At 41.4% G+C, this 26,381-nt stretch overlaps 1 protein-coding gene across 1 annotated transcript; it reads left to right on the forward strand.

The window, feature by feature from the left end:
* The first annotated feature begins 714 nt into the window (after positions 1-714).
* scpep1 (serine carboxypeptidase 1) lies at positions 715-25,668 on the forward strand. The gene is made up of 13 exons (XM_034113713.1): positions 715-989; positions 1,129-1,271; positions 13,707-13,796; positions 14,067-14,222; positions 15,346-15,420; positions 16,089-16,161; positions 16,309-16,346; positions 16,860-16,988; positions 18,841-18,925; positions 19,013-19,126; positions 19,200-19,337; positions 24,955-25,118; positions 25,281-25,668. Exons 1-13 carry the CDS (start codon positions 941-943, stop codon positions 25,341-25,343), a joined length of 1,317 nt encoding a protein of 438 aa, XP_033969604.1. The 5' UTR covers positions 715-940; the 3' UTR covers positions 25,344-25,668.
* The last annotated feature ends 713 nt before the right edge of the window (positions 25,669-26,381 follow it).

The raw sequence follows: 26,381 nt of genomic DNA on the forward strand, positions 1-26,381 counted from the left end.
CGAGAAGAGTAAAGAGGAGATTTTTAAATTACTTTAAATTGTGGGTAAGGGTAGATAGCTCCCATTGCTCTGTGACCTGTCAATCATCAAACCGGGGGTCATATTTCATTATGTGTTCATTTTTATCTGAAGTTGTACCCATGGATGTATTAAGATGTACAATCTTGATTCTGATTGGCCAGAAGACTCGAAAAAACATCAGCAAAGATATTTTATTGAGAAGATGATCGTGACAGAAGTTTTCAAAACCGTTTATAGTCTCCGGTACTTCCAGTCCAACGCCGACTGCATGCACAGCGTTAGAAAATCGGGCCTTCAAAATAAAAATTTGACTTTTTCCCCAAAAAAAAAAAAAATTCCAATTAATTTTTTTTCAACTTTTTTTCTTCACTCACACATCCGCGACCCACTCGAAACGGGTCCGCGACCCACCAGTTGAGAACCACTGGTCTGGTGGTTCCTCGGTTATAGCTCCTCCATTATCGCTCCTCGGTCCTCCGGCAAGACCGAGAGACCGGTGAGACCGAGACCGAGGAGCGAGGAAATGAAAAATAAGAGAAGTGAAACGCAGCCACGGGCAGAGCCGAGCTTGAATGACACAAGCACACGTTTATTTCCATGCAACTCTCTGATTGGTCGGGTGTCATGCCTCTGTTGCATTCACTGAACACGGGAAATTACACTCCTGCCGTCCTCTCTTGTGTCATGATGAGGTTCACGTAAAGCACGGTTAATGTATTATATTATTGGAGGGAGAATTGTCCGGGACTACAGAAAAAACATTCGGGGCCCAGGCCAGGCGACGCCACTGGTTCCAAACCACAGACTGTACACAAAAACAAAACATAAAAAGCACGCCATGAGTCAGCTGACCTCGCCAGTGGTCATGTGATTTCTTGTACCAATAGAGCCGCACAGTTCCAGCGAAGTCAGTCTAACAATGGCAGCAGTCTGGACTCTGGCTGTACTGGCTCTTGTCCTCAACACGGGTAAGTCCTTATTGTTTTCATGACTACATTCTGCTGCTAAACCAATCTAACGTAGTTAACATAAATGTTTTCTTGCGCCTGTAAGTTATACGGTAAGTGAACACCCAGTGAAGTGTGTAATGTATGTGTGTGTGTGTAGGGCTCTGCAGCCCCCTGGCGGCTAAGGAGGACTGGGGCTATGTGACGGTGAGGGACGGGGCCCACATGTTCTGGTGGCTGTACGGCCCCTCTGAGGGCCAGTCTGCGGGGCCCAGCAGGCTGCCTCTCATCCTGTGGTTGCAGGTAGGACTGCTGCTTCCTGTTCCTCATCACGGTCATGCTTTCTGTTTCACCTGACTGCCAGGAAACTGTTCTGCCTGAATCTTTGTCGAAATTGACATTGTTGTTGTGTTGCACGGCATTCCAAAGAGGGCTATCCACAGTCTTGTGGATGGGAAGTTCAGCTGTGGCTCGGCAGGAGAGGAAGAAGTACTCAGATCTTGTACTTGAGTAAAAGTAGAAGTACGAGAGTGTAGGAATACTATTTTACAAGTAAAAGTCCTGAAATCAAAATGTTGGCATCAAAATATACTATAAGTAGCCTGGCTCATGTCAGAATAATATAGATATGTTTTGATTATAATTCAAAACGCTTGTGAATTTACTCCAGGTGTAACTAAAGTCTGATTTAAGTGTTGATTATATTTCACATCATTAATCCAAATCTGTAAGGTAACTGAAGGTATTAAATAAATATAGTGGAGTAAAAGTACAAAGTAGCAAAAAATGGAAATACTCAATTAAGGTACAAGTAACTCAAAATGGTACAGTACTTGAGTACATGTAGTAAGTTACTTTACAACTCGTCTCAGACCGCGGTGAAGTTAGTTTTAGGTTGGATATTCGACAGACATTCGCGGACCAGCCAGCAGCGTCAGTTTCCCCTGCTGCTGGCTATATTAGCCGCGTTCACACCAAGTACTTTCCTGTACTTAGTTCCGGCACCAAGAGCCCTGGCGCTTTTAACCCCAGGGCACTTAGTACAGATCGCGTTCACACCGGAGTACTTTTCCCTGAGGGAAGATTACAAGTACAGTAGGTGGCGGTAAGCACCTTAAAGTTGTTTGCAATCCGCTACAAAACAAGAGAAGAAGAAGAAGAAAAACTTCCCGCGTATACTGTCTGTTGTTTACCTTCCGACCTCAGACATGATGGAGATGGAGTCGACTGAAGTTGTGCTGTTTGTGCTCATGTTATACAGCTTTGTAACTTCGTTAATGCGGCCAGAGCCTGAGCCTATTAGGCGTCCGACAAAAATCCGGAGCCGCCACACGTCGAATGCTATAATCGCAAAGTTTCTTCAGCATCAAAGGCAGTTCAAAAGCTTTAGGAAAAGGATTGGCCGACGGAAAGCACACGTGATTGCCATGTTTCACCGTAGGATGGCTGATACAGGATCTGTTTAATCGCCATGTCGGTTTTCTTTATTGCACTCTCAAGACATAACATTAAATAGAAATATTTTAAATGTAACTAAAGTGTCAGTTGTACATGTCAGTAAACATTGTCAATATAAAATAAAGTGTCAGTTGTACTATATAATAACAGTAATAACAATATAAAATAAACTCCCAGGTGTAGGGATAGTCTCAGCAGCAAACCCACCTTTATTATATATCTTCCTGAGACCCACTGCATCCGTCTGCCATAAACACTATGCAAACATACATGTTAGTTTTGGCCCATAGTGGACTCCATGTTGTGTTGTGTGAAATGGGGGGGAATTAAAAGTTTAGGTCAAATAATATTTAAAATGATATAAATTGTCATATTTGTGTATGTGCCCCTGCCATTCCCCCACAAGGTTGCAACATTGATGATAAATAAATGACAAATAAAGCTTTGCCAGTTTATAACCGATGAAACATGATGGTATCAGAATAATCACTTACATGTGATGTATAGGATGCTACACAGGTCACAAAAGATAAAGTGTCAGGAGAAATAAGCTTAATCGCCATGTCGGTTTTCTTTATTGCACTCTCAAGACATAACATTAAATGGAACAATTTTAAATGTAAATAAAGTGTCAGTTGTACATGTCAGTAAACATTATATATAAAATAAAGTCATAACAGTAATAACAATATAAAATAAACTGTCCCAGGTGTAGGGATATTCTCAGCAGCATACACACCTTAGTGCAACGTTGTGTGTCGTGTGTCAGTATTTACAAAAACTATACCAAATAAACTGTTATTAAATGCAGTTTGTCGCTCATCCTGCCGCTGCGCCCACACTTCATCCTGGTGCTGCTGGCGCTCCATCTGCTGCTTGAACACTTCTGCCTGGCGCTCCATCGAGGTGAGCATCTTGTCCTCCGTTTCCTGGGCCTTGGTGAACAGCACCATCTGATCTCCACGCAGCGACTCATTCACCACGGCACGCCGGTCCTCCAACACCTGGGCGGTGTCAAAGAAATTCGCATTCCGTGTCCGCTTTCCTAAGAGGGGAAAATAAGCAATATACAAGATCTGTTTAGTCGCCATGTAGTTTTACAACATACTAGGAATGTGTTTTTTGTATTTTCACAAATAGAATTAAGGTTTCACAAATCTGAAACTGTGTTATAAAGAATCTTTTGACTCTCTGGGATAATCCAGTCCAGATTTGATGAGTCTAGGTATAGTGGTTTTAGATCAGGACCTGGTCTAATGTGGTCTACATGTAAAAAAAGCACTGAAATCTCCCTTTTTTGTATTTTCACAAATAGAATTAAGGTTTCACAAATCTGAAACTGTGTTATAAAGAATGTTTGGCCTCTCTGGGATAATCCAGTCCAAATAAATCGGCTATGCAGCGATTTAAGAGGTTCAAACACGGAGGATTGTTCCTTTTTGAAGAGTGCTTCATGTATGCTTGAACTTTGTTTAATGTTGTTGAGGCAAGTTAAACATAAAATATGATGAATATTATGAAATAAACATGATTGTGAACATCAGTTCGATGCGTAACGTTCTTTCAAGACAAAGTTACAGTGTGTGTACCTTTTGCGTTTGGTTGCTGGTAAGGAGGACGACCAAGAACTGTGATCTAGAATGCAAAGCTCGCTTGTTTCCAATCCCGAGAGTTGTCCATCCTCGCCTGAAACAGACGATTAGTGCCATGAGTTAGTGAAGCAAATTACAGAAACACTGCACAGTTATTCACAAGTCAAAACGTTTTCATAGCGGTGGAGAATATCTAGCTAGCTAGATGTAGCTAGCTCGGGGCCGGTGTTAGCCTATTATGGCTAGCATGGCTAGCTTGATCTACTGAGCAAATAAAAGTACATCTGAGACCATTATTGTGCAGATTAAAACCCCAGTGCATGTAGTTGATTTTACCTTCGTCGTGGTAGTCATCGTTGGCCACTGAATCCGCCGTTTGTAGTCCTGAGTTTCTTTATATTTAGCCGGCTGTGCACAATTCCCAGGTCGAGTGAAAGCTACCGAACTGGCTTCAGTAGCATTCCCTGGGTCGCGTCCTCGGCGTAGATCTCCAGAAGCGCCGACACCTCCTCATCATTTCTTGATGCTTGCCATAACTGCTTTCAAAAACAAACACAACGCACGGAGCGTTGTGTTTTTGTAGCGAGGAAAAACAATGGCGTCTCCACACAACATTTTCAGAGTTGTACGGGCGTGGTTTGCAATTCGCCCAGCCAATCAGCACTGGGGCACTTTTGGAGCACTTTTCACCCACAGAAAAGTACGCTCTCTGAGCTGGCTCTAAAAATGGGGGTAAAAGTACCCGAGATTAAGTACGATTTTTGGTGTGAACGCGACATAAGGGGTACTCACGGAACTAAAACGCGAAAAGTACGGTGAAAGTACTCCGGTGTGAACGCGGCTATTACGACGGGGAGATCTTCTCCGCGAAACGAGGCTTTCACTTGGGGACCATCAACAAATGACTTTTCAATTACACAAGAAAAATGTTCTTTTTAATAAATCGACAGCTTCCCGATCGAGTGAATGTGAAACAAATCTACTCTAGATCATACATTTGTTGAACACACCTCTTGTTATTGCATTTTAATACTTTAAATACGTTTTATTAATATTTTGATGGAAACATTTGCATATTTCTTCAATAACTTCTAGATCATGTGACCTAATGACTCAAAATCAGTGCTGGATAAAATAACTAAACTTGCTGCATAGGACACACCTCTTTTTATTGCATTTTCACCCTCTAAATATTTTTATATTAACATTTTGATGGAAAAATTTGCTTATTTCTTCAATACCTTCCAGGTCATGTGACCGAATCACTCAAAATCAGCTATGGATCAAATAACCACACTTGCTGCATAGGACACACCTCTTTGTATTGCATTTTAATACTTTAAATATTTTTATATTAATATTTGTATGGGAAAATTAGCATATTGCTTCAATACCTTCCAGGTCATGTGACCTAATCACTCAAAATCAGTTATGAATCAAATAACTACACTTGCTGCATAGGACACACCTCTTTTTATTGCATTTTCACCCTGTAAATATTTTTATATTTGTATGGGAAAATGAGCATATTCAATCAATAGGATATGGCTGTAATAGGCCTAAGGCCTTTTAGTCGCTCATAAATAAGTAGATCACTGTTCTTTATATACTATGATGCTGGCAACAGTCACACAGTCCAAAGTGAAGGTGATGTTTGACCAGTAATGGTCGAGACGGGACTTGAGACAGTTAACCGTCTTGGATGTGACAACGCTTTCTGGCAGATCATTCCACAAGTCAACCACACGCAGGCTGAAAAAGTTGCGGCGGATAGCCAGTCTTGAGTACTGTTTCTTCAACTTGAGGCAGTGTCCACGAGTCCTGGTGTTATAATCCCGTTGTAGTGGGCATGATGTTTTGTAGATGTTGTGGAGATAACCTCTTTTTATTCCATTTTAATACTCTAAATATTTTTATATTTGTATGGGGAAATGAGCATATTGATTCAATACCTTCCAGGTCATGTGACCTAATCACTCAAAATCAATGCTGGGTCAAAGAACTACACTGGCTGCATAGGACACACCTCTTTTTGTTGCATTTTAATACTTTACATATTTTATATTAATATTTTTATCAGAAAATGAGCATATTGCTTCAATATTGTCCAGGTCATGTGACCTAATCACTCAAAATCAATGCTGGGTCAAATAACTACACTGGCTGCATAGGGCACACCTCTTTTTGTTGCATTTTAATACTTTACATATTTTATATTAATATTTTTATCGGAAAATGAGCATATTGCTCCAATAATGTCCAGGTCATGTGACCTAATCACTCAAAATCAATGCTGGGTCAAATAACTACACTTGCTGCATAGGACACACCTCTTTTTATTCCATTTTAATACTCTAAATATTTTTATATTAATATTTGCATGGGAAGATTAGCATATTGCTTCAATACCTTCCAGGTCATGTGACCTAATCACTCAAAATCAATGTGGGTCAAAGAACTACACTTGCTGCCAGGATAACAACCTCCATCTCAACGTCAGCAAAACCAAAGAGCTGATTGTGGACTACATGAAGCAGCAAAGAGAGGGTCACGCCCCCATCGCCATCAATGGGACTACGGTGGAGAGAGTCAGCAGCTTCAGGTTCCTTGGGGTCCACATCACTGAGGACCTGACATGGACTCTTCACACTACCACCATCACCAAGAAAGCTCGACAGCGGCTCTTCTTCCTCCGCAGGTTGAGGAGGTTCAACATGGACTCCAGGATACTCTGCAACTTCTACAGGTGCACCATAGAGAGGATCCTGACTGGCTGCATCACGGCCTGGGGCCTCATTCATAACGCCTTGCGTAGGATTGACGTAGGAAGGTTGCTTACGTAGTACAAAGCACAAAAATAGGTACATAAATTTTCCGCCATTTTCCGATTCACAAAACATTGCGTACCGGCGAGGGAAGTGCGTACGGCACTCCCTACGCCTGTTTCCCTTTATAAATCACAATCGACTCGTAACGCCCATATTTGCCTATACATAGTCAAAGAAACGCCCATTCATTCATTCATTTTGACTGACTGCATGAAGAAGATCGCAGGAAATGACGATAGAACAGCTAAAAAAGACATCTCACACCGTGTCAGATTTAGGTTATTGTGGGGAGGTCGAGATAAATCATATTGTTTGGTGGATACAGTTTGAACCAGAGTAGCAGCATGGAGGTCGGATCGTCACCAAAATAAATAAATAAGTGGTCCGAAAAAAGTTAATGACAAAAAAAATACACATAACCTTCCTCAGGCAGTGTGTTTGTCCCGGGGACAGGAGACACCCCCTTGATGAGAAACTGTAAGAAATGATCGGGGAATCCCTCCGGAGTGGAGTCATGACGACTGGATCTGAATTATTTTTGTTGTATTTGGTGGTTTGTGTTCCAGCTGTCGATCAGCAACTATATATATATATCCATAATCCACCAGTTAAAGGAAATACAACTCATGTGTTGTGTTATATTAGCTGTACAATTTACCACATATGGTGTTCTTAGTTTCCATACCTCCTGTGTTTTACGAGCGACTTATCAAGTCTTGGCAAACGGCATAAAACACGATTAAACGTGATAGTATATAAAACCATGCTCGTATCTATACAACCTATAGAAATGCAAAACGGCGTCAGTTTAGACGTAATTCTGTCCTCCTGCTATACCGCATAATTTATGAGAAAACATTTCATAACATTAACACAACATATTCGAGGTGGTTTTAAATAGCATATCCGTATTTATTTATTTCTCCAAGTTATGTTTTTGTGTGCACTGAGGAGTTTCAAACAGGCGTTTGTTTAATCATTTAAAGATTGGCTTTAATCAATGTTTGAAAATGAATTCTTCATATTTGATAAATGAGAGGTAACATTTTATTTATGGTATTATTTCCACATATTTCTCTCCATTCTTACTTCTGCCAACGGTGTCGCAGTTTCTCGTCTCTCCCGTTTGTGTGCTTAGTGCGTACGCATGGGTTAGAGTTTGCGTGGAGGACAGCACATTTTCCCGTCAAGTTAGTATTTTATAAATCGCAAACATTGCGTAGAAACTGGCGTACGCCATTTTTTGAGCGTATATCCCTTTATAAATGAGGCCCCTGGTACGGCAGCTGCACCGACCTCAATCGTAAGGCTTTACAGAGGGTGGTGAAAACTGCACAGAACATCACCAGGACGGAGCTGCCATCCATGGAGGACCTTTACTCCCAGTGGCTCAGGAAGAAAGCCCTCAGGATTATAAAAGACCCCCCATCCCCCCAGCCACAAACTGTTCTGTCTGCTGCCGTCTGGCAGACGGTACCGCAGCATCAGGACTAAAACCACCAGACTCAGGGACAGTTTCATCCCACAGGCAATAAGACTGTTAAACACCTGAACTGTTGAAACTACATCCATAACATTCATCTGGCTGCTACTTAGAAATTATTTAACTATTTATCTAATATATTATTATTCCAATAACTTGCATATAGACTCTTATTGCACTATTTCACTTTTTTAAACTATTTTCCTTTTTGTATTTACTGGCACTACATTTTTCTGTTATCTGTTTTATTGTGTTCCACTGTTGGAGGAGCCTTTGACCTAAGATTTTCATCATCATAACTACACTGCAGCTATGTTCATATGACAAATGAAAACCTTGAACCTTGATTAATGAATTAAAGTGCTACTTGTTTTGCCCGCTGACCGGCTGGTCCTGTGGCTCGTCTTTTTTTTGTAACTAGCTGATGCTCAATCTCATCCTGTTCTTCAAAGTCACTGTCGGACTCAGACTTCTCAGAAATGTGATCCTCACATTCTGAAACACCTTCCTCTTCCTCTACATCATCATCAAATGGTTCTCTCTCTTCCAAAATCATTTGCAAGGCCCTCAGAGCAGAGAACCATTTGGCCATCTTGATCAGTTGTGATCACACACACACACACACACACACACTTTCCACACTTGTGTTAGCCCCGAACATCCTGTATGTAAGGCAAGGCAAGGCAAGTTTATTTATATAGCACCTTTCAACACAAGGCAATTCAAAGTGCTTTACAGAAATGGAAGACATGAAGAAAATGGCATTTAAAATCGTGTAATATAAAACATGTAATATAAATGTGTAGGGGGGGGGTGTACAGTGGGTGGTCATTGAAAATGTGTTCTGATATATGTTCTTCACAGAAAATTAGCCAACGCCATTGAGTGTGAGTTTGAATAAATAATGTATCATATCATTTTACTTTAGATAAATAATGAAACACTATACAAGGGTTAATATTATATTATCACGTTTGCCAAAGCAAGCCCATTTAGCAGTGTTCCTCCAGAAGCTAAAATAGATATGAGTATTGTAGAAAGGAAAAAAGAGTGGCAAATAAATGAAGTGGGAATTAAAACAAGTATATATCTGAACGAAAAAAAGTACTACAATTACCTACAAATGTTCACAGAGGGTTCTAAGAACAAAGAAGAGTGTGTTGGAGTTGGTATATACATCCCAGACTTTAAAATATCTGTCTCAAAAAGAGCGTCTGATCAATTATCAGTGTACACAGCAGAAATGCTTGCTGTAATAATAGGATTACAGTGGGTTGAAGAGGTCAGACCAGATAGGGTGGTGATATGCACAGATTCATTGTCCATATTAAAAAGCATACAGTCAACAACTGTCAGAGAAGCCATTCTCATAGAACTGAATCATAGCCTGTTAAGACTTCACAGAGGCGGTATAGATCTGCAGTTCTGCTGGGTGCCTGCACATGAGGGGGTGAAAGGAAACGAGTGTGCTGATAAATTAGCAAAAAGTGCACTATAAAAGGAAATAACATTACCAGTTCAACTTGGAAAAGGAGAAGGTCCTTCCAGGTCACATGACCTGGAAGGTATTGAAGCAATATGCTAATTTTCGCATACAAATATTAATATAAAAATATTTAGAGTATTAAAATGGAATAAAAAGAGGTGTGTCCTATGCAGCAAGTGTAGTTATTTGATCCAGCACTGATTTTGAGTCATTAGGTCACACGACCTAGCAGTTATTGAAGAAATATGCAAATGTTTCCATCAAAATATTAATATAAAAATATTTAAAGTATTAAAATGAAATAAAAAGAGGTGTATTCAATAAATGTATGATCTAGAGTGAATTTGCTTCACATTCACTCGATCGGGAAGCTGTCGATTTATTAAAAAGAACATTTTTCTTGTGTAATTGTAAAAGTCATTTGTTGATGGTCCCTAAATGAAAGCCTCGTTTCGCGGAGAAGATCTCCCCGTTAAACTGACGCTGCTGGCGGGTCCGGGAAACTGACGCTGCTGGCGGGTCCGCGAATGTCTGTCGAATATCCAACCTAAAACTAAATTCACCGCGGTTCTGCTCAGGGGATAAAATGGTCCTACCAATTAGAAGATCAGTGGTTGGACCCTCAGTCCCTTCAGTCAAAGTGTCCTTATGCAAAATACCAGGGGCGTCGCCTGGACCTGAAAACATTCGGGGCTTAGCCCACAGTGGCGGCGGCACTACAGTGGCATTTTTTACTGCAACACTCCCCACACGCACACACACAGTACACCCGCGACTGTTACAATGAAGGCTCGATAATCAGCTCACGGCATATAGGCAGGGGTAAAGTGGTATTTTTTATGAGTGGGTGGCTCACCTCCTCTAGGGGGGTCCGGGGAGATGCTCCCCCGGGAAGATTTTTTTTTAAATATTGAAGTTAAATGCATCAATCTGGTGCACTTTGAGAGCAAAATGAAGAGATCTATGGATACCTCTCTCAACACCCATATGAAGCAGAACTGTAAACAGATTTACTTTTTCTTTATGGATATTTTACTAATCACTCTCCTTTTAAACTCTATTCTTGTTTTACTGCCATATAGTATTTCATAACTGTTTTTCCTTTATTCTCTTATTTTTTTTATAACTATAATGATCATATGAAGGTGTGCCGCGGAAATAATCTTTTGAATAATTTGTGACCAAACCGTTTGAGACCCACTGAGATAACTTAGACTAAAGTTAAGTATCTAAACACTCAGAGAGTCCTTTAGCTCACCTGAGTCTCTCAGTCTGAGAGGAGAGGACTCTCCTCCAGCTTCTTGTGGAACAAACAGCTCCATATGTCCGTTAGTGCAGCTAGCTAACCAGATGATAACAACACGGTCCATGCTGGCACCGGTCCCTCCCTCCCCCTCTCTCCCTCTCTCTCTCTCTATCACTAGGGGTGGGCAGATCGATCCCAAAATATCGATACTTCCGATATTACGTTAAGTTTCAAAATATCGATACTAGAGCCAATAGGATCGATACTTTTATACTTTTTTCCCCCTCTCCTCTACTCGTCAATTTCATCAAAAACTATGTGCAGACGAACACAAGTATATGCGCTCTTTTCTTCTCTCTCCACTGCTGTCCTCCTCTCCTCGAGGCTCGCGCACGCGCAGCGCGCTCCCTGCCTGAACGCCGATTATCAAGCTGACTGACAGCAGCCAGCAGGGCAGGACAGCAGCAGCCAGCGACTCGCGAGTGCGACACACACACGCGCATGATGGCTGAGAGAAAGAGCGTTGTGTGGAGCTATTTCACAACTGTCAATGAAAACTTAGCGAACTGTGATGTGTGCAAGAAGGCAGTTCACTACTGTGGCCACTTTGTATTGTTATTTTTCATGTTTGCACTTTAAATTTGCAAAAGTAAAATGTTTATTTGTCTATAAAAACTGTCCTGTCTTTAATCATGAAAATTAATTCAGATTTAGTCTATGATGCTTTCAGCTCAAAAATCATGTCATGCAGCTCTCCCCTATATGAAAGTACATAAGAAGCTTTTCATTTTAAAAAGTATCGGTATCGGTATCGGCGATACTGGCCCTGAAATACTTGGTATCGGATCGAATCCAGATTTTGTGGTATCGCCCACCCCTATCTATCACACTAAATGCGCTATTGCCACACCCACACACAGAGCCGAGCTTGAATGACACAAGCACACGTTTATTTCCATGCAACTCTCTGATTGGTCTGGTGTCATGCCTCTGTTGCATTAACTGAACACGGGAAATTACAGTGCTGCCGTCCTCTCTTGTGTCATGATGAGGTTCACGTAAAGCACGGTTAATGTATTATATTGTTGAGGGAGAATTGTCCGGGGCTACAGAAAAAACATTCGGGGCTAAAGCCCCGGATGCCCAGGCCAGGCGACGCCACTGCAAAATACTGAACCCCAGATTGCTCCGGTGGCTCAGGGGGTCAACCTGTTGAAGTGTCCATGGGCAAGATACTTGGCCCCATATTGCTCCCATCTGTAGGCATGTCTACTCTATCAAGGTGTCCGCGGGGTCTTAAAAAGGTCTTAAAAGGTATTACATTTGACTTCAGCATTCCTGCATATACCCTGTCTATTGAAGTGTATGTAAGTTGTTTTTGATAAGAGGAAGTTTCCAATTTTAGAACTCTTTTTTTTTTTTTACCATTTTTAATTAGTTTGGGTAGACACATCCAGTAAACACAAACATTTGGCTATGGGTTTTTATATTTAGTTGTTCTCAACAAAGTAATATCAATTTACTAAGAAAACCGCTGGTTGGCGAATGTTGCTCAACATGTCGAAGTGTCCTTAGGCAAGATGTGGTATTGAAAGTTTTGGAAGTCACTTTGGATCAAAGAAACAACATTGTGTGATCAACAATGCAGGTTTCAAGACTCTGCAAGTTGATATTCATATCATTGAATATGGAAATGAATGTCTCTGGTTTAGGATTAGGGCTAGCTTAACATTGAACATAGCTGTGGTGTGTTTAAAGCATGTGAGAGGTAGCTTGTTGTAATGGGCATCGGCTATAGAAACCTTCTTTAGTGTGACTGAGTGACTAACAGCAGTGTCGCTGAAAAGCAGAAACTGCCTCATGAAGTAAAAATAAACAAGCTTAAAGATACCCTTGTGTAATACAGCTATTTAAATGTATATATGACTGCTGCTATAGGAAGTAGCCCCTCTGCTCATAAGTCACTATTGCTCAAGTGATGGTACAAATACTAAAAGACCTTTTGGCACTTAAGTGACTACAGATGGGGTCCAAGAATAGCAAGCCGCCTTAAAGGTGGGGTAGGTAAGTTTGAGAAACCGGCTCGAGATACACTTTTTGTTATATTCCATGGAATGCTCTTAACATCCCGATAGCAATGAATATCTTAAGTGCTTTGACAAAAAATCCATCAAAAAATGTCATCTGTGGAAGCCGTAGTACTGTAAAAAGCACGACCAATCATCTGAGCCGGCCCGGCTAAAATAACTGGATGGCCTACCTGCCTGTCAGCCTTCCATCTGTGCACAAACTTATCTCGTGCCCTCATTGGTCATGTGCGCGTTCGTGTGTGTTGGAGGAGGGGCTCTGTAAGGAAGTGGCAGATTTTTTCCGGCTGTGTATTTTCAAATTCTAGCGATCTCGAGCTGGTTTCTCCAAAATTACCTACCCTACCTTTAATGTGTATTAAATGTATTTAATGTATTAGCTTGTTTTTTTTAATATTAATTTTATTCTCCTTGCTTTTTTATGACTGTTTTTTAAATTCCATTCTGCACTATTTCTTAATGTTTTTCATTTTTGTAAAGCACTTTGAATAGCCTTGTGTTGAAAGGTGCCATGCCTCTCCAGAGCATGATGAGGATGTTTGCCCCTTGTGTCTTCAGGGGGGGCCAGGAGGATCAGGAAGTGGCTTTGGGAACTTCGAAGAGATCGGCCCTTTGGACAGGGACCTAGAGCCCAGAAAGGCCAGCTGGGTAAGAGTTTGTTGGAGCGCTGTAAAAGTCATGCACATCTTTGAGCAGAATTTCAACTCAGTTTAGAGGGTCTTCAGCATGTATTCTCTTCAGTGATTGTTATGTTAAATACTTATTTTCCTTGTTTGATGTTGCAAATGGAGCTGCTTTGATGCAAGACAAATGTCAGACTTAATCTGACAATATAGTATTGTATCTTTCAACAAATTGTTCCTTTTCCGACTCTGATGATGGTCACGTTGTTGTCGTCTGGTTGACCTGCTGTTTCAGGTGCAGGCAGCCAGCGTGCTGTTTGTGGATAACCCTGTGGGGACGGGCTTCAGCTACACAGACCGGCCCGACGCCTTCGCCACCAACATAGCCACGGTGGCCTCGGACATGCTGGTGCTGCTGCAGCACTTCTTCACCCAGAGAGCCGACCTCCAGGTCTGTCACCAGTACTGAACAGTGACACATGTTGACCCTGCTTCATTTTATAATACTGAAGGTTCTAAAACGGTTAACACTCCAGACATGCTGATTGAGTATTACTCACTTTTCATCACACTGAGGCTGGAAGTTCTGGTCCCGATGTGTAGAACAAAGCTTTTTCCAGCAGCCATCGCTTAAATGAACAAATTGTAGCAGCCTAGGATACTCTTTTATTTAAATTTGATAGATGTGTCTGTTTTCTGTGTTGTGTTCAATGTGTGTCACCTTGTCCTTAAACTTCAAACCAAATCTACCTACGGGCAGTGTTGGAAGAAGTACTTATAAAAGTAGCAATACTAAACTGTAATATATTATTAGTTAGAAGTAAAAGTCCTGCATTCAAACATTTATTAAGTAAAAGTATTGACTTCAATTTATCCTTTAAGTATTAAAAGTCAAAGTACTCATCATGACTAAAGGCCCCTTTCAGAACCGTGTAGATGAAATGATTGGATTATGATCAGTGGTGGAAGAATTACTGGGATCATTTCTCAATTTGGGATCAATAAAGTATCTATCTAAAAGTAACAATACATTATTGTCAAAATACTCCATTACAAGTAAAAGTACAGAAGAAGTTGTATCGAAAGAAAATGTACTTTAAGTATAAATAATGCTAATTCTGCAGAAAAAAGGCATCTATAAGTGATTTAATGTTTTATATATATATATATATGATAATATTAATATTGTTGCATTTTACTGTTTTAGACAAAGTTTTGATAGACAATTTATTTATGTAAAGAACTTTTTGTAATATATTGTATTGGTTCACTTTTTTGTACCTTAAACAGTTAGTCCACTGTTTTTGAATGCAACATCTTAATAACCTGAACTTACATCACTACAAGTGGAATATGAAAACTATATTTGTAGGACATATTAAGGACTAATACTCCAGTCTACACAGAACATGATGATACTACAGTAGCTGCCTAGTGTATCCTGTAAGGCCTTTGTTTTCTGAAAGAGGAAAAACTGTTTAGTATCTATATTCAACTTTATATACTGTATCTCATGTTTCATGGTTACAGCCTTGGCTTTTTAAAAACAGTGTCCCCTAATTGTCTTTGTGCAGAGCGTGCCCTTCTACATCTTCTCTGAGTCGTATGGAGGGAAGATGGCCGCTGTGCTCTCCTTGGAGCTCACTAAGGTGAGTTCAGAGTCCTTCAGTGACGATGGAAGGTCCCGTGTTTAACAGCTGCCATGTGATGATGAGTGGGCAGTCATGCAAGTCGGCAAGTTCTTCTGTAAAGTACACGTAATCATCCTAAATGTTCTGCTTCATACATTTAATGACAACAATACTGTACATTTTGCACATTTCTGTTCAATACTACCATTTTTTTAAGTACACAGCTCATCCTCTTTAAATTCTAGTACGTATACTGCACATATTTTAAAATGTGTCGCATACTTGTATGTACATTTTGTATATTTCTACCTCTTAACATTTCTTTTTATTTCAAATAGTTTTATACTAGTTCTATATTTGCTCCTTTTTCACAACCTATTTAATTTGACTGTTTATGTTTGCCCCATTATACACCAAAGCAAATTCTATTTTCGAAACCTACATGTCAAAAACCTGATTCTCAGAAGTGTCATTGTTTTTTGGGTACACTTGATACTGTGTAAATGTTTCCAATATGACAGTGACTAGATTTTTGGTTTCACAGCAACTGACACATGTTGGTGTTATTGATTTTCTTTTTTTGTTCTCTTCCATCTTCCTCAGGGTCAAACCGCTTTTGTCATTGAGATGAAAATCTTCAGGATTCATCACCGTGTTGAACTCTAATGTGTCTCCTCTATTTCCAGGCTAGAACACAGGGGACGGTGAAATGTAACTTTGCTGGTGTGGCTCTCGGGGACTCATGGATTTCCCCCCTGGGTCAGTATCATTTACAAGGCAGTTTAATGAATTGCTCGGCAGTATGTAGTTGTTACTTTTAATAGCCAATCACAGGCAGTCAAATCATGACCGTGATCAAAGCTTTGTCAAAGGTGTGCTCTGAATAATCTTTTCCTTCACCCACAGACTCCGTCATGACCTGGGGGCCGTACCTCTACACCACTGTAAGTAACAAACCTTGGACACACTTCTTCTTCAGAGCTGGATTACACAGACCTTCTACTTTACTAAAAGTAGTGATACGACGGTGTAGAAATATTATCAGTATCAAAATGTCACTTGAGTACAAGGGTAGGGGGCTTCATAATACAATTAAAGTACCAACAGTAAACATTCTTATTATGCAAAATTGACTATTACGAAACAATACATATCATATTATTGTATGAATGTCAATAATTTAACACCTCAATGTAGCAGATTTTAAAGGTAGAGCTCATATTAATAATTATATACAACTTGCCAAAACACTATATTTTTGTATGAAGAATATGCGTTGTATATAAATGGAATGCTGTAAAAAGTACAATATTTGCCTCTTAGATGGAGTGGAGTAGAAGTTTATTCGGCATAACATTGTCATTGCGTACAGTACTCCAGTAAATGTTCTTAGTTACATTCAACCTCCTCTTATTATAATTCGTCCCGTTAAATATCTGTTCCCATGTGCCGTGCAGTCCCTGCTGGACGATGTGGGCCTGGCGGACGTCAGCAGTGCGGCGGAGGCGGTGAAGCGCGCTGTGGAGCAGGAGCAGTTTGAGAAAGCCACAGAGCTGTGGTCGGTGCTGGAGACGGTGGTGGAGCAGGTCGGTACTGTCAGGGTCTCACACACTGCTCATGCAAGTTATTCTACATGTTAAAATAAACTGTTGTATAGTGACCGGGGCCATGATTCATGTCAGCTTGTGCCGTAGGGAGTCCTAAACACGGAAATTATTTCGCATTTTAGCACTTCCAGCTAGTTTTTGTCGGCAGAAACCCCCAAAAAGGTCTATGGTTTATACAAGCTAATAAGACTTTTGTTCTCAGACATGAAATACCCCACTGGTGAATGTATTATTAAAACAGTAGTTGCTAAATAAGAAGACTAAACGTCATCAAACCAAACATTAGCTGCCTTTAGCTTAGCGCTGGTGACTTGAAGTCATGCGACTGATTTTATATTATAAGGTTAGCTTAATACTTATGCCGATTTATTTCCGCTTAATCCATAATAAAAGTGGTTTTAATATCTGGAGATTATCCTGCCAAACTAAACATGTAAGTATCATAAACGTGCGTTTTCCACAGATCTCGATTTCAACAATATTCTAAAATCCAATGGAAAAATCACATTGGCTTCAGTGAATGGAGCCTTGTGATTTAAAGGTCCCATGTCATGCTTTTCCTGTTATTACCCGTCCCCTTGTGTGTTATGAAGGTTTGTCAGCATGTAAACGGTCTGCAGAGTCACAAACCCTCAAAGTACACCCTGTAGCGAGTAAAACTCTACCACAGAAAAGACCTGTCTATGCTGCCCCCAGAACGCCTCGTTTTTTCTTCTTGGGTATAGTGACGTATTTGGGTATAGTGACGTTACGTTAAGACTTCCTCATACACACACTCAATCTTTTCTCAGCTGCAGCTCCGCAGATTTCTCAGCCTGAGACAGCGGGACGCGGCGAGGCTGTGAGTGTGAGCACACACAGACTCATAAGCCAGGCTGCGGGTGTGTGTGTGTGTGTGTGTGTGTGTGTGTGTGCTCGGCTGGTTTCGGGCTGGGTTTTGTTGTGTCTCGCAGGCGGCCACTGGGCTCACAGGGAGGGGGGGGGGGCAGGAGCTCCAACAAGCCGTTTAGGACAGAGAGTGAATACACATACTATACAGAGATGCTGTATGAGAAAGCAATGTGAGTTTGGAAAATTGCACAATATAAATCTATTTTAGTAGACCTCAACAATGGATCAGTAGAAATGGCCATGCCATGGGACTTTTAAAATTCCGGGTCTGCCTACAAAAACGTCATCACTGCAGAGGTTTTTGGGATTGGTTTACTGGCTTTTACCTTTTTGAATTTCCACTGTTTCTTATTTTCTCTAGTAGACTCCATGTTGATGCAAACCTCAGCAGGAAGTGGTCCGTTTCACTGGCAGTAACTTAGCAATAAAACAACATATTCTGGGATTGTGTTGCTTTCTTGCCAAAAATGGAATGAGCAGGTCAAAACACTTGTGTCTTTACAGCAGCTAGTTAGCTTGGCACAGAGCTTGGAAAAAAACAGCTAGCCTGACAAACTGCTCTTTTCGTACAAAAAAAACTCATTACAATTTCTGCATATTGATTTTCTTGCTGTGATTCATGCAGTGGTCACTTTCAACTTTCTCTGCATCATTTAGCTTATTGTTTTTATTTATTTTCTGTATAAAATAATTTTATGTATATAGCAGGACAAATTTGAAACTTACCGGTCATGTTTCAATAATAATAATAATAATTGTGTTGCAGAGTTTCCGTTGGCAGGTAATTAACGGACTATGACCGGATATGCTGATGTTTAAAACTCAGTTAATGGGGCTCATTTTTAGATTGACACTGTAGCTACTGTGCATATAATAATACAACTCTTGAATCTTGAGTGCGTGTGCATCATGTTTGATGTGGTCTGCTTTTGGTTGTCAGAACACCAATGGGGTCAACTTCTACAACATCCTGACCCAGGAACCGGATGAGAGCCGCAGCTCTGCAGCAGGAGAAGACTATATCTGTAAGAATCTACAGCTCAGCCAGATGAAAACTGACTGCCGATAACGGAGACGTTCATTATTAAACTAAGAGGTTCTGTTCCCCACAGCTCTGCAGGTACGTCGCCATATCAGACCCCTCCACAGCCAATCACTGAGCCAGCTGATGAATGGACCAATCAGGAAGAAACTGGGCATCATCCCCCAGAACGTCACCTGGGGAGGTACTGTACCGATTCTTTAGTTCAACACGCATGCTTTTCAAGAGTTTATTTGTATTATGTGTGTGTGTTTCAGGCCAGGCAGACGAGGTGTTCAGCTACATGGCAGGAGACTTCATGAGGCCTGTGGTGGACGTAGTGGACAAGCTGCTGAGCGCCGGAGTCAACGTCACCGTCTACAACGGCCAGCTGGACCTCATCGTGGACACCATGGGTAACTCTCTCACTATATTACTTTAAGTGCAGCAGCAGTGGTGGAAACTAAGTAAATGTACTCAAGTACTGTACTTGGTTACCATTGTTTAGGTACTTGTGATCAACTTGTGTATTTTTATGTATTGCTATTTAATACTTTAACAACATTTTTAAGGCAATTTTGTACTTTTTTTTTAAACAAATGTACTTATTGGCTACTTTGCAGGTATGGATTTATTATACAGAATATTAATCAACCAATACATCATTATGTGTTATTATAGGTTAAGCAACACAGCAGTATATCAAGTAATCTAGATAATCCCCACCTTTACCAAGTGAACATTGAAATCAATGCATTAATAATAATACAAACATGTAATATTTAAATGGAACATTTGTATTTACTTTTTGTACTTTAAGTACAGTTTGATGACAGTACTTTTACTTGAGGATAATTTTGAATGCGGAACTATTACTTGTAACAGAGTATTTTTACAGTATAGTACTTAAGTAAAATATCTGAGTACTTCTTCCACCTCTGTGCAGATAGGCACTTCCTGTCACATGGTCTATTCTTCTGTAACATGGGCTGCGGTCCATATTGCATGCCTTTCTTTTCCCATATACTGCAGCTGCCCCCACAAAGTTTGCATTTTAGGCGAATTATTTCTTACTGGTGTATTCCCTGCGCAAAGGATTGAGGGTAAGAATAGCCAAAAAAAACCTGGTGTCTTGCACACTGTAAAATGGGACAAGATGCATCCTGGTATTTTAAGCATGCTGCATTTGACATAAAGAGTACAAGTTATAGTAAGGGTATAATGTGGTGCAGGAATGATTCCTAAACCGGGAAATTAGTTGGCATTTTATTACTTCCGGTTGCCTCTTCTTGAACTCTATGGTTTTTCGAATTATTAAATGTTTTGGTTGGATTCCCGAAAAAAGGTCTGTGGTTAATAAAACCTTACAAAATGTAATGTTTTGTTCTAAAACATAAAATATAGTAAAAAAAGTAATACTTCACTGGCAACCGTCTAAATCTTTGTTTCTTAAAATCAGTGGTTGCTAACAAGTGGCTATATGAGACTACTAAAAATCATCTTGCCAAACATTATCTGCCCTTAGCTTAGCGGTGTTGACATGTAACCATGCCAACCTACTGTAGTTGTAAATCCAATGGAAAAAATCCCATTGCTTTTTGTCAACTTCTGGGTCGGCCTACCAAACTAATCACTGAGCCTCAATCAATCTTTATTTATTTATATAGCACATTTAAAACAACCTTCAGTTGACCAAAGTGCTGTACAGGCAATACATATTAAATAACACCATGGGAGTACAATAATAAAACAATAATTAAAAACATGATAAAATAGAAAAATATTTAAAAAAACACATACAAATGTAAAAATGTAATGTTCAACTAGTATTAAAAGCCAGTGCAAAGAGGTGAGTTTTTAGCTGAGATTTAAAAAGTTCAATAGACTCAGCAGTCCGGATATGTACTGGGAGGCTGTTCCACAGTCTGGGAGCTGCAACACTGAAAGCCCTGTCACCTCGGTTTTTTTTCCTGCACCGAGGAACCACCAACATATTTTGCTGAGCTGATCGCAATGCTCTAGCTGGAGCATGGCGGTGCAATAACTCAGACAGGTAATGTGGTGCCAGTCCATGCAATGATTTAAAAACAACAAGTAAGTACTTGAACTGGATCCTGTAACTGACAGGAAGCCAATGAAGGTCTGCCAAAACGGGTGTGATGTGGTCATAACGTCTCTTCCCAGTAAGAAGGTGTGCAGCTGCATTTTAGACCAGCTGCAGGCGACGGATCAAACACTTATCAACACCAATATACAGGGAGTTACAATAGTCTAAACGAGACGTTATAAATAGGTGGATTAGCTGTTCAAATTCCTTATTAGGAAGATAGGCCTTTACCTTCCCCAGAAGCCGCAGCTGGAAGAAGCTTGTCTTGACAACTGAGCTTATTTGTTTGTCGAATTTAAAACAGTTGTCAAAGATGACTCCAAGATTTCTGACAGAGGGACGTCTGTAGGAGGCTAAGGGGCCGAGTACACTATTAAAGCCATCCAGGAGTTCAGACTGTCCAAATATTATAATCTCTGTCTTGTTTTCGTTGAGAGTCAAGAAGTTGATTTCCATCCATGAATTTATGTCTTTCAGACAGCTAAGCAAGGCAATCCTAGATTCCTTATTTGCTTTTATAGGCAGGTATACCTGCAGATCATCTGCAAAGCAATGGTAAGAAATGTTATGGTTTTTAAAAATTGACCCCAGAGGTAGTAAATACAGACTGAACAAAATGGGGCCTAGGAAAGAACCTTGAGGGACCCCATATGCTAGTGGGACTGCAGCTGAAGAATACTGGCCAAGATGCACAGAAAAGGTCCTTTCTGACAGATAGGATTGAAACCATTTTAGGACATTACCTTTAATTCCAACACACAGTTCAAGGCGTGATAAAAGAATTTGGTGGTCAATGGTATCAAAAGCAGCAGACAAATCTAAAAGCACAAGCACAGCAGAATTCCCAGAATCAGCAGTTAAAAGAAGATCATTCAAAACTCTTAGGAGAGCAGTTTCTGTACTGTGGCGTGATTTAAAACCAGACTGAAACTTTTCTGATATGCAGTTTAAAACAAGGTGCGACTGCAGTTGCGCTAACACCACTTTCTCTAGGACTTTAGACAGGAAGGGCAGCTTAGAAATAGGTCTAAAGTTGGAGAGAACAGAATGATCAAGGTTCTGTTTTTTGATAAGAGGCTGCAATACAGCATGTTTAAAAAAGGTTGGAACGCAGCCTGAGGTGAGAGAGATATTTATCAAAGTTAAAATATATGACCCAATTGTAGTAAAAACGTCTTTCAGTAGTCTCGGAGGAATACTGTCTAAGGGGTATTGTGAAGGTTTCAAATTTTTAACCACATCAGATAACTCGGGCAGTGAAACCAGGTCAAACTGCTCGAAGACAGCTGAGCACACAGGAGACACTGCTGGGTCTAAGGTGAGAGGAGGAGGTGAAGATCTGATGGCCAAGACTTTATCATTAAAAAATGAAAGGAACTGTTCACATAGAGTAGGTGATGGCACAACACAGGGAGAGTTACAGGGATTTAAAAGACAATTAAGAGTGGTAAAAAGGAACTGGGGCCTATTTCGGTTTTTGGACACAAGATTTGAAATAAAATGTGTTTTTGCACATTTAACAGCCCTCTGATATTCGCTTAAACCGTCTCTTCGAATCCCCAAGGAGACGTGAAGTTTATCCTTCTTCCATCTCGTCTCTGCTCGTCTACATGCGCGTCTCAGGGCGCGGGTAGAGTCAGTCATCCACGGTTCAGTCACAGGTTTAGGGCGTCTGGCCGTGAATGGATCGATCAGGTCCAGAATAACCGTGCAAGTAGAATTAAAAAGGCTGAGAATCTCCTCAGCACTGGCATCACAAGAGTCAATTAATGTGGAAAGCACAGAGTCATTAAAGGCAACGGAAAACTGTGACACTGTCAGAGGATTCAGCGCACGTAGGCGGCGCTCCGGAACGCACGAGTCAACTTGAGAGCAAGGCAGCATCATAGTAAATAACACAGGCAAATGGTCCGAAATACCAGTGTCACAAATGTCCCTGATACAAACATCTAAACCATGAGACAACACAAGGTCCAGTGTGTGTCCCTTCTCATGTGTCGGGCCATTAACCGACTGTGTAAGGTTAAAAGAGTCAATGAGATTCATAAAATCTTTGACGATCGGTCGGGAATCACAGCACACATGAATATTAAAATCGCCAATGATTAAACATCGATCAAAGTTCAAGATAACCCCCGTTACAAAGTCTGAGAATTCCTGAATAAAATCCTTATTGAACTTCGGAGGGCGATAGATCAAAGCACAGAGCACTGGAAGTGTTAAGTGTAGTTCGAAAAGTTGCAGCTCAAAGCTGGAGAAGCTGTTCGACGGAGTTTGACGGCAATTAAAGCTGGATTTAAAGACCGACGCCAGCCCTCCACCTCTACCGGTGGTCCGCGGGGTGCTGATGAATGAACAGTCAGGTGGTAGAAGTTCCGAAAAAGCTGTTAGCTCACCAGCACGAATCCACGTCTCCGTCAGAAACATAAAGTCCAAATCCCGGGATTTAAAAAAGTCATTAAGCAGGAAAGTCTTGTTAGCTAGCGATCTAGCATTGATGAGTGCCAGGCGGAGAGTAAGCTCCTCTCTTCTCGGTTTTTGAGTACGATCCAGTGGGCGAAGGTGTCTGTGATCCACGCCACCCCTGCGTATCCGCCTGGGGAAATTAGCCTGCTCCGGTAGGCTCACTGAGCGGCCATCCGGAAAGACGCGGAGGAGCCATCTCTGCCTAATCATCGGGGCAGCGTAGCATACACTGCTATTGAGGCTAAGGGCCTTTCCACGTAGAGATAGCAGCCAGGTAAGCCCTGATCCTTATGGCTTCTCCGCCCCGCTTTCCCCTTCGTCTTGGGCGCTTCCTCTGGGGGATGGCATATACCTGGCGGCGCAGGTATGCCGGTATGCTTGAAAGAAGTGGAGGAGGAGGATTCCTAAACATTGCTCTAATACCCCCTCCTGAAACGCTTTGATTTCCATAAGCGACTGGCGGTCGTAAACTAGTAGAGCAGAGACATTGTGACAAAAAACACAAAACAATAAAACTACTAGAACTAATAAAAGGCTGAACAGGCCTGGGAGACGTCTCGCCGTGCACACTGCTGGCGCCATCTAATGGCACATTTCCACTACACGGTCGGCCTCGGCCACGCTCGGTACGGCTCGGTACGGCTTGGCCTTAACAGGGCCGACTCACTTCATGCTGCGCTTCCATTACAGTTTAGGAACTGGGGTAGTTACTATAGTAACGCAGTGTAGGCAGAGCCGTGACGTCATCTTCAATGAGAACTCCAGAAACACAACACAGCCGTTAGCTGTTAGCACTCAGAGCTCACAGCTCCTTATATATGTTCAGAAACTCGACAAAAGTTAAACAAGTACACACCACAGACTGCCTGTGTCATGGTGAATACAGTCGCTGCTTTATTTACGTCTGTATAGGCCGTTGTTGTGAGTGTGGACGGTCGGAGCATATACTGCGTTAGCTTAGCCAATGTCCATCTAGAAAAACACGCATTTTAAAAGGTTTTTCGCCTGCCGTCTGTCTGCAGACTTGACAAAGCATTAATTCATGGTTTTTACTAACCGGTATCAGTATGTTGTTACTTCGGCATCATTTTGAAACGTGTATTACAATTAAATCACGGTCAAATATGTCCATCTTGTTGTAGTTGTAGCCCCCTTGCCAGCGCTCCTCTCTCTAGTTTAGCATACTCAGCCCGACTCAGCCCTGTTTGTTGGCCTCGATAGAACCACAATTTTCTCGGGCCAGAAAAGACGTGAAAAAGTGGCCCCGGGCCGGGCCGGGCCGGGCCGGAACTAGGCCTAGTGGAAGCGCAACCAAAAACGGGAACGGCACGACACGGCACGCTTAAAGCGAGCTCCGCGCTGTAGTGGAACTGCGCCATTAGAGCCTCTCTAAAGTATGGGTACTGAAGCGCGCCATTGGTCTGTACTTCCTGTCACATGGTCTGTTTTTACTGTCACAGGTCAGGAGCTGTGGGTGAAGAGGCTGAAGTGGGAGGGGCTACCTGTCTTTAACAAGATTAGGTGGACCCCCCTGGACGATCCCACCTCCCAAGGCGTTACTGGAGCTTTCTGCAAGACCTATAAGAACTTTGGCTTCTATTGGATCCTCAAAGCAGGTCACATGGTAAGACACTGGCATTTGTTGTTACGTATTGGTCATTTGATATGTTTGACACTGCTTGGAGACTAATCCAGTTCAGTTTATTAAGGATATTTTAGAACTCATGTTACCTTCTCATGATGGAGACTTTTGACTTCAGATGTTAAACTTGTCTTTGTGTCCCAGATCCCCTCAGACCAGGGCCCGATGGCCTTGCAGATGATGAAGATGATCACTCGGCAGGTTTAATCTCCAACTCTGATGCCAGCTGGAATGGCTCTGACAATCTCTATGACCACATTACCTTTTTTATATGTTCTGCTAAACCAAATCAAGACTCTGAGCTCTGTGATTAAGGCCACATTTACACGAGAACGAAACGGCTTGTATCTGCATAGTTTCTCTTGCGTATAGCCCTATTATTTACACGAGGCCGCAACAAACGGACCCCACAAACGATAACGGGTCCCAAGGTGGATAGATTTGCAAACAAAACGCTCTGGGGGGTCAAACGAGTCCGTGTAATCGCCTCAATACGAATATTTCCTGAAAAAATAACGATAGCCCCACCTCTCCTGCTCACTGCTGTAGCATGGCCAGTAGCTACTGTCAGTAGCTACTGCTAGTGCTACTGCTACTGACCATGCTACAGATGTTAGTGCAAAATCTACAGCTCCTCTACCACAACCATCAGCAACAAGTGGACATGGAGAATTACATTAACTACTACATGTTGCTAAATCCACCGCGGGGCATAAACAGAAGGGTAGCCATGGCAACATTGCTGCGAGGCTGCTCCGGGGTCTTCTTCGCTGCTTTTGGTGTATTTTGGCGGAAGTTACAGCGCCACTTACAGTCCTGGCATATGTATTACAGCATTTCCAGCGGTCTCGTTTGAACAGACACGTTAAATGAAACGAATGCATGTGAACGGAAGACTTTTTTGAAAGCGCATACTGTGCATAAACGCAAACGTTCCCGTGTAAAAGCAGCCTAAAACACTGACCTGTTTAACTTTCAGCCAAAAAACAATAAAGGCACTTTCTTTTGTAAACACTGAGTGGTTCCTTGTCTACTACACCATCAACTGTCCTTACTACATATCTGCAATGAGTGCTACTTTTGTTTTTTCATTCTTTAATGAAAGCTGTATGAAACAAATGTTTAATATAATTCTCATAGGGATGTTTGGTTTGCTGCATTGATGGAAGAAAGATAATATTAAAGGTCCCCTATTATACTGTTTTTCATCAAAATATTACAGGTCTCAGATATACAGAACATGTC

This window comes from Trematomus bernacchii, unplaced genomic scaffold (assembly GCF_902827165.1).
Source record: "Trematomus bernacchii unplaced genomic scaffold, fTreBer1.1, whole genome shotgun sequence".
Classification (NCBI taxonomy): domain Eukaryota; kingdom Metazoa; phylum Chordata; class Actinopteri; order Perciformes; family Nototheniidae; genus Trematomus; species Trematomus bernacchii.

What these genes read in the sequence shown, in the direction of transcription:
- scpep1 (XM_034113713.1), top strand. Translation starts at nt 941, where the DNA reads ATGGCAGCAGTCTGGACTCTGGCTGTACTGGCTCTTGTCCTCAACACG. An exon ending in AGCCCAGAAAGGCCAGCTGG is followed by an intron (nt 13,797 to 14,066) that starts GTAAGAGTTTGT and finishes CTGCTGTTTCAG; the next exon opens with GTGCAGGCAGCCAGCGTGCT. An exon ending in CCCAGAGAGCCGACCTCCAG is followed by an intron (nt 14,223 to 15,345) that starts GTCTGTCACCAG and finishes GTCTTTGTGCAG; the next exon opens with AGCGTGCCCTTCTACATCTT.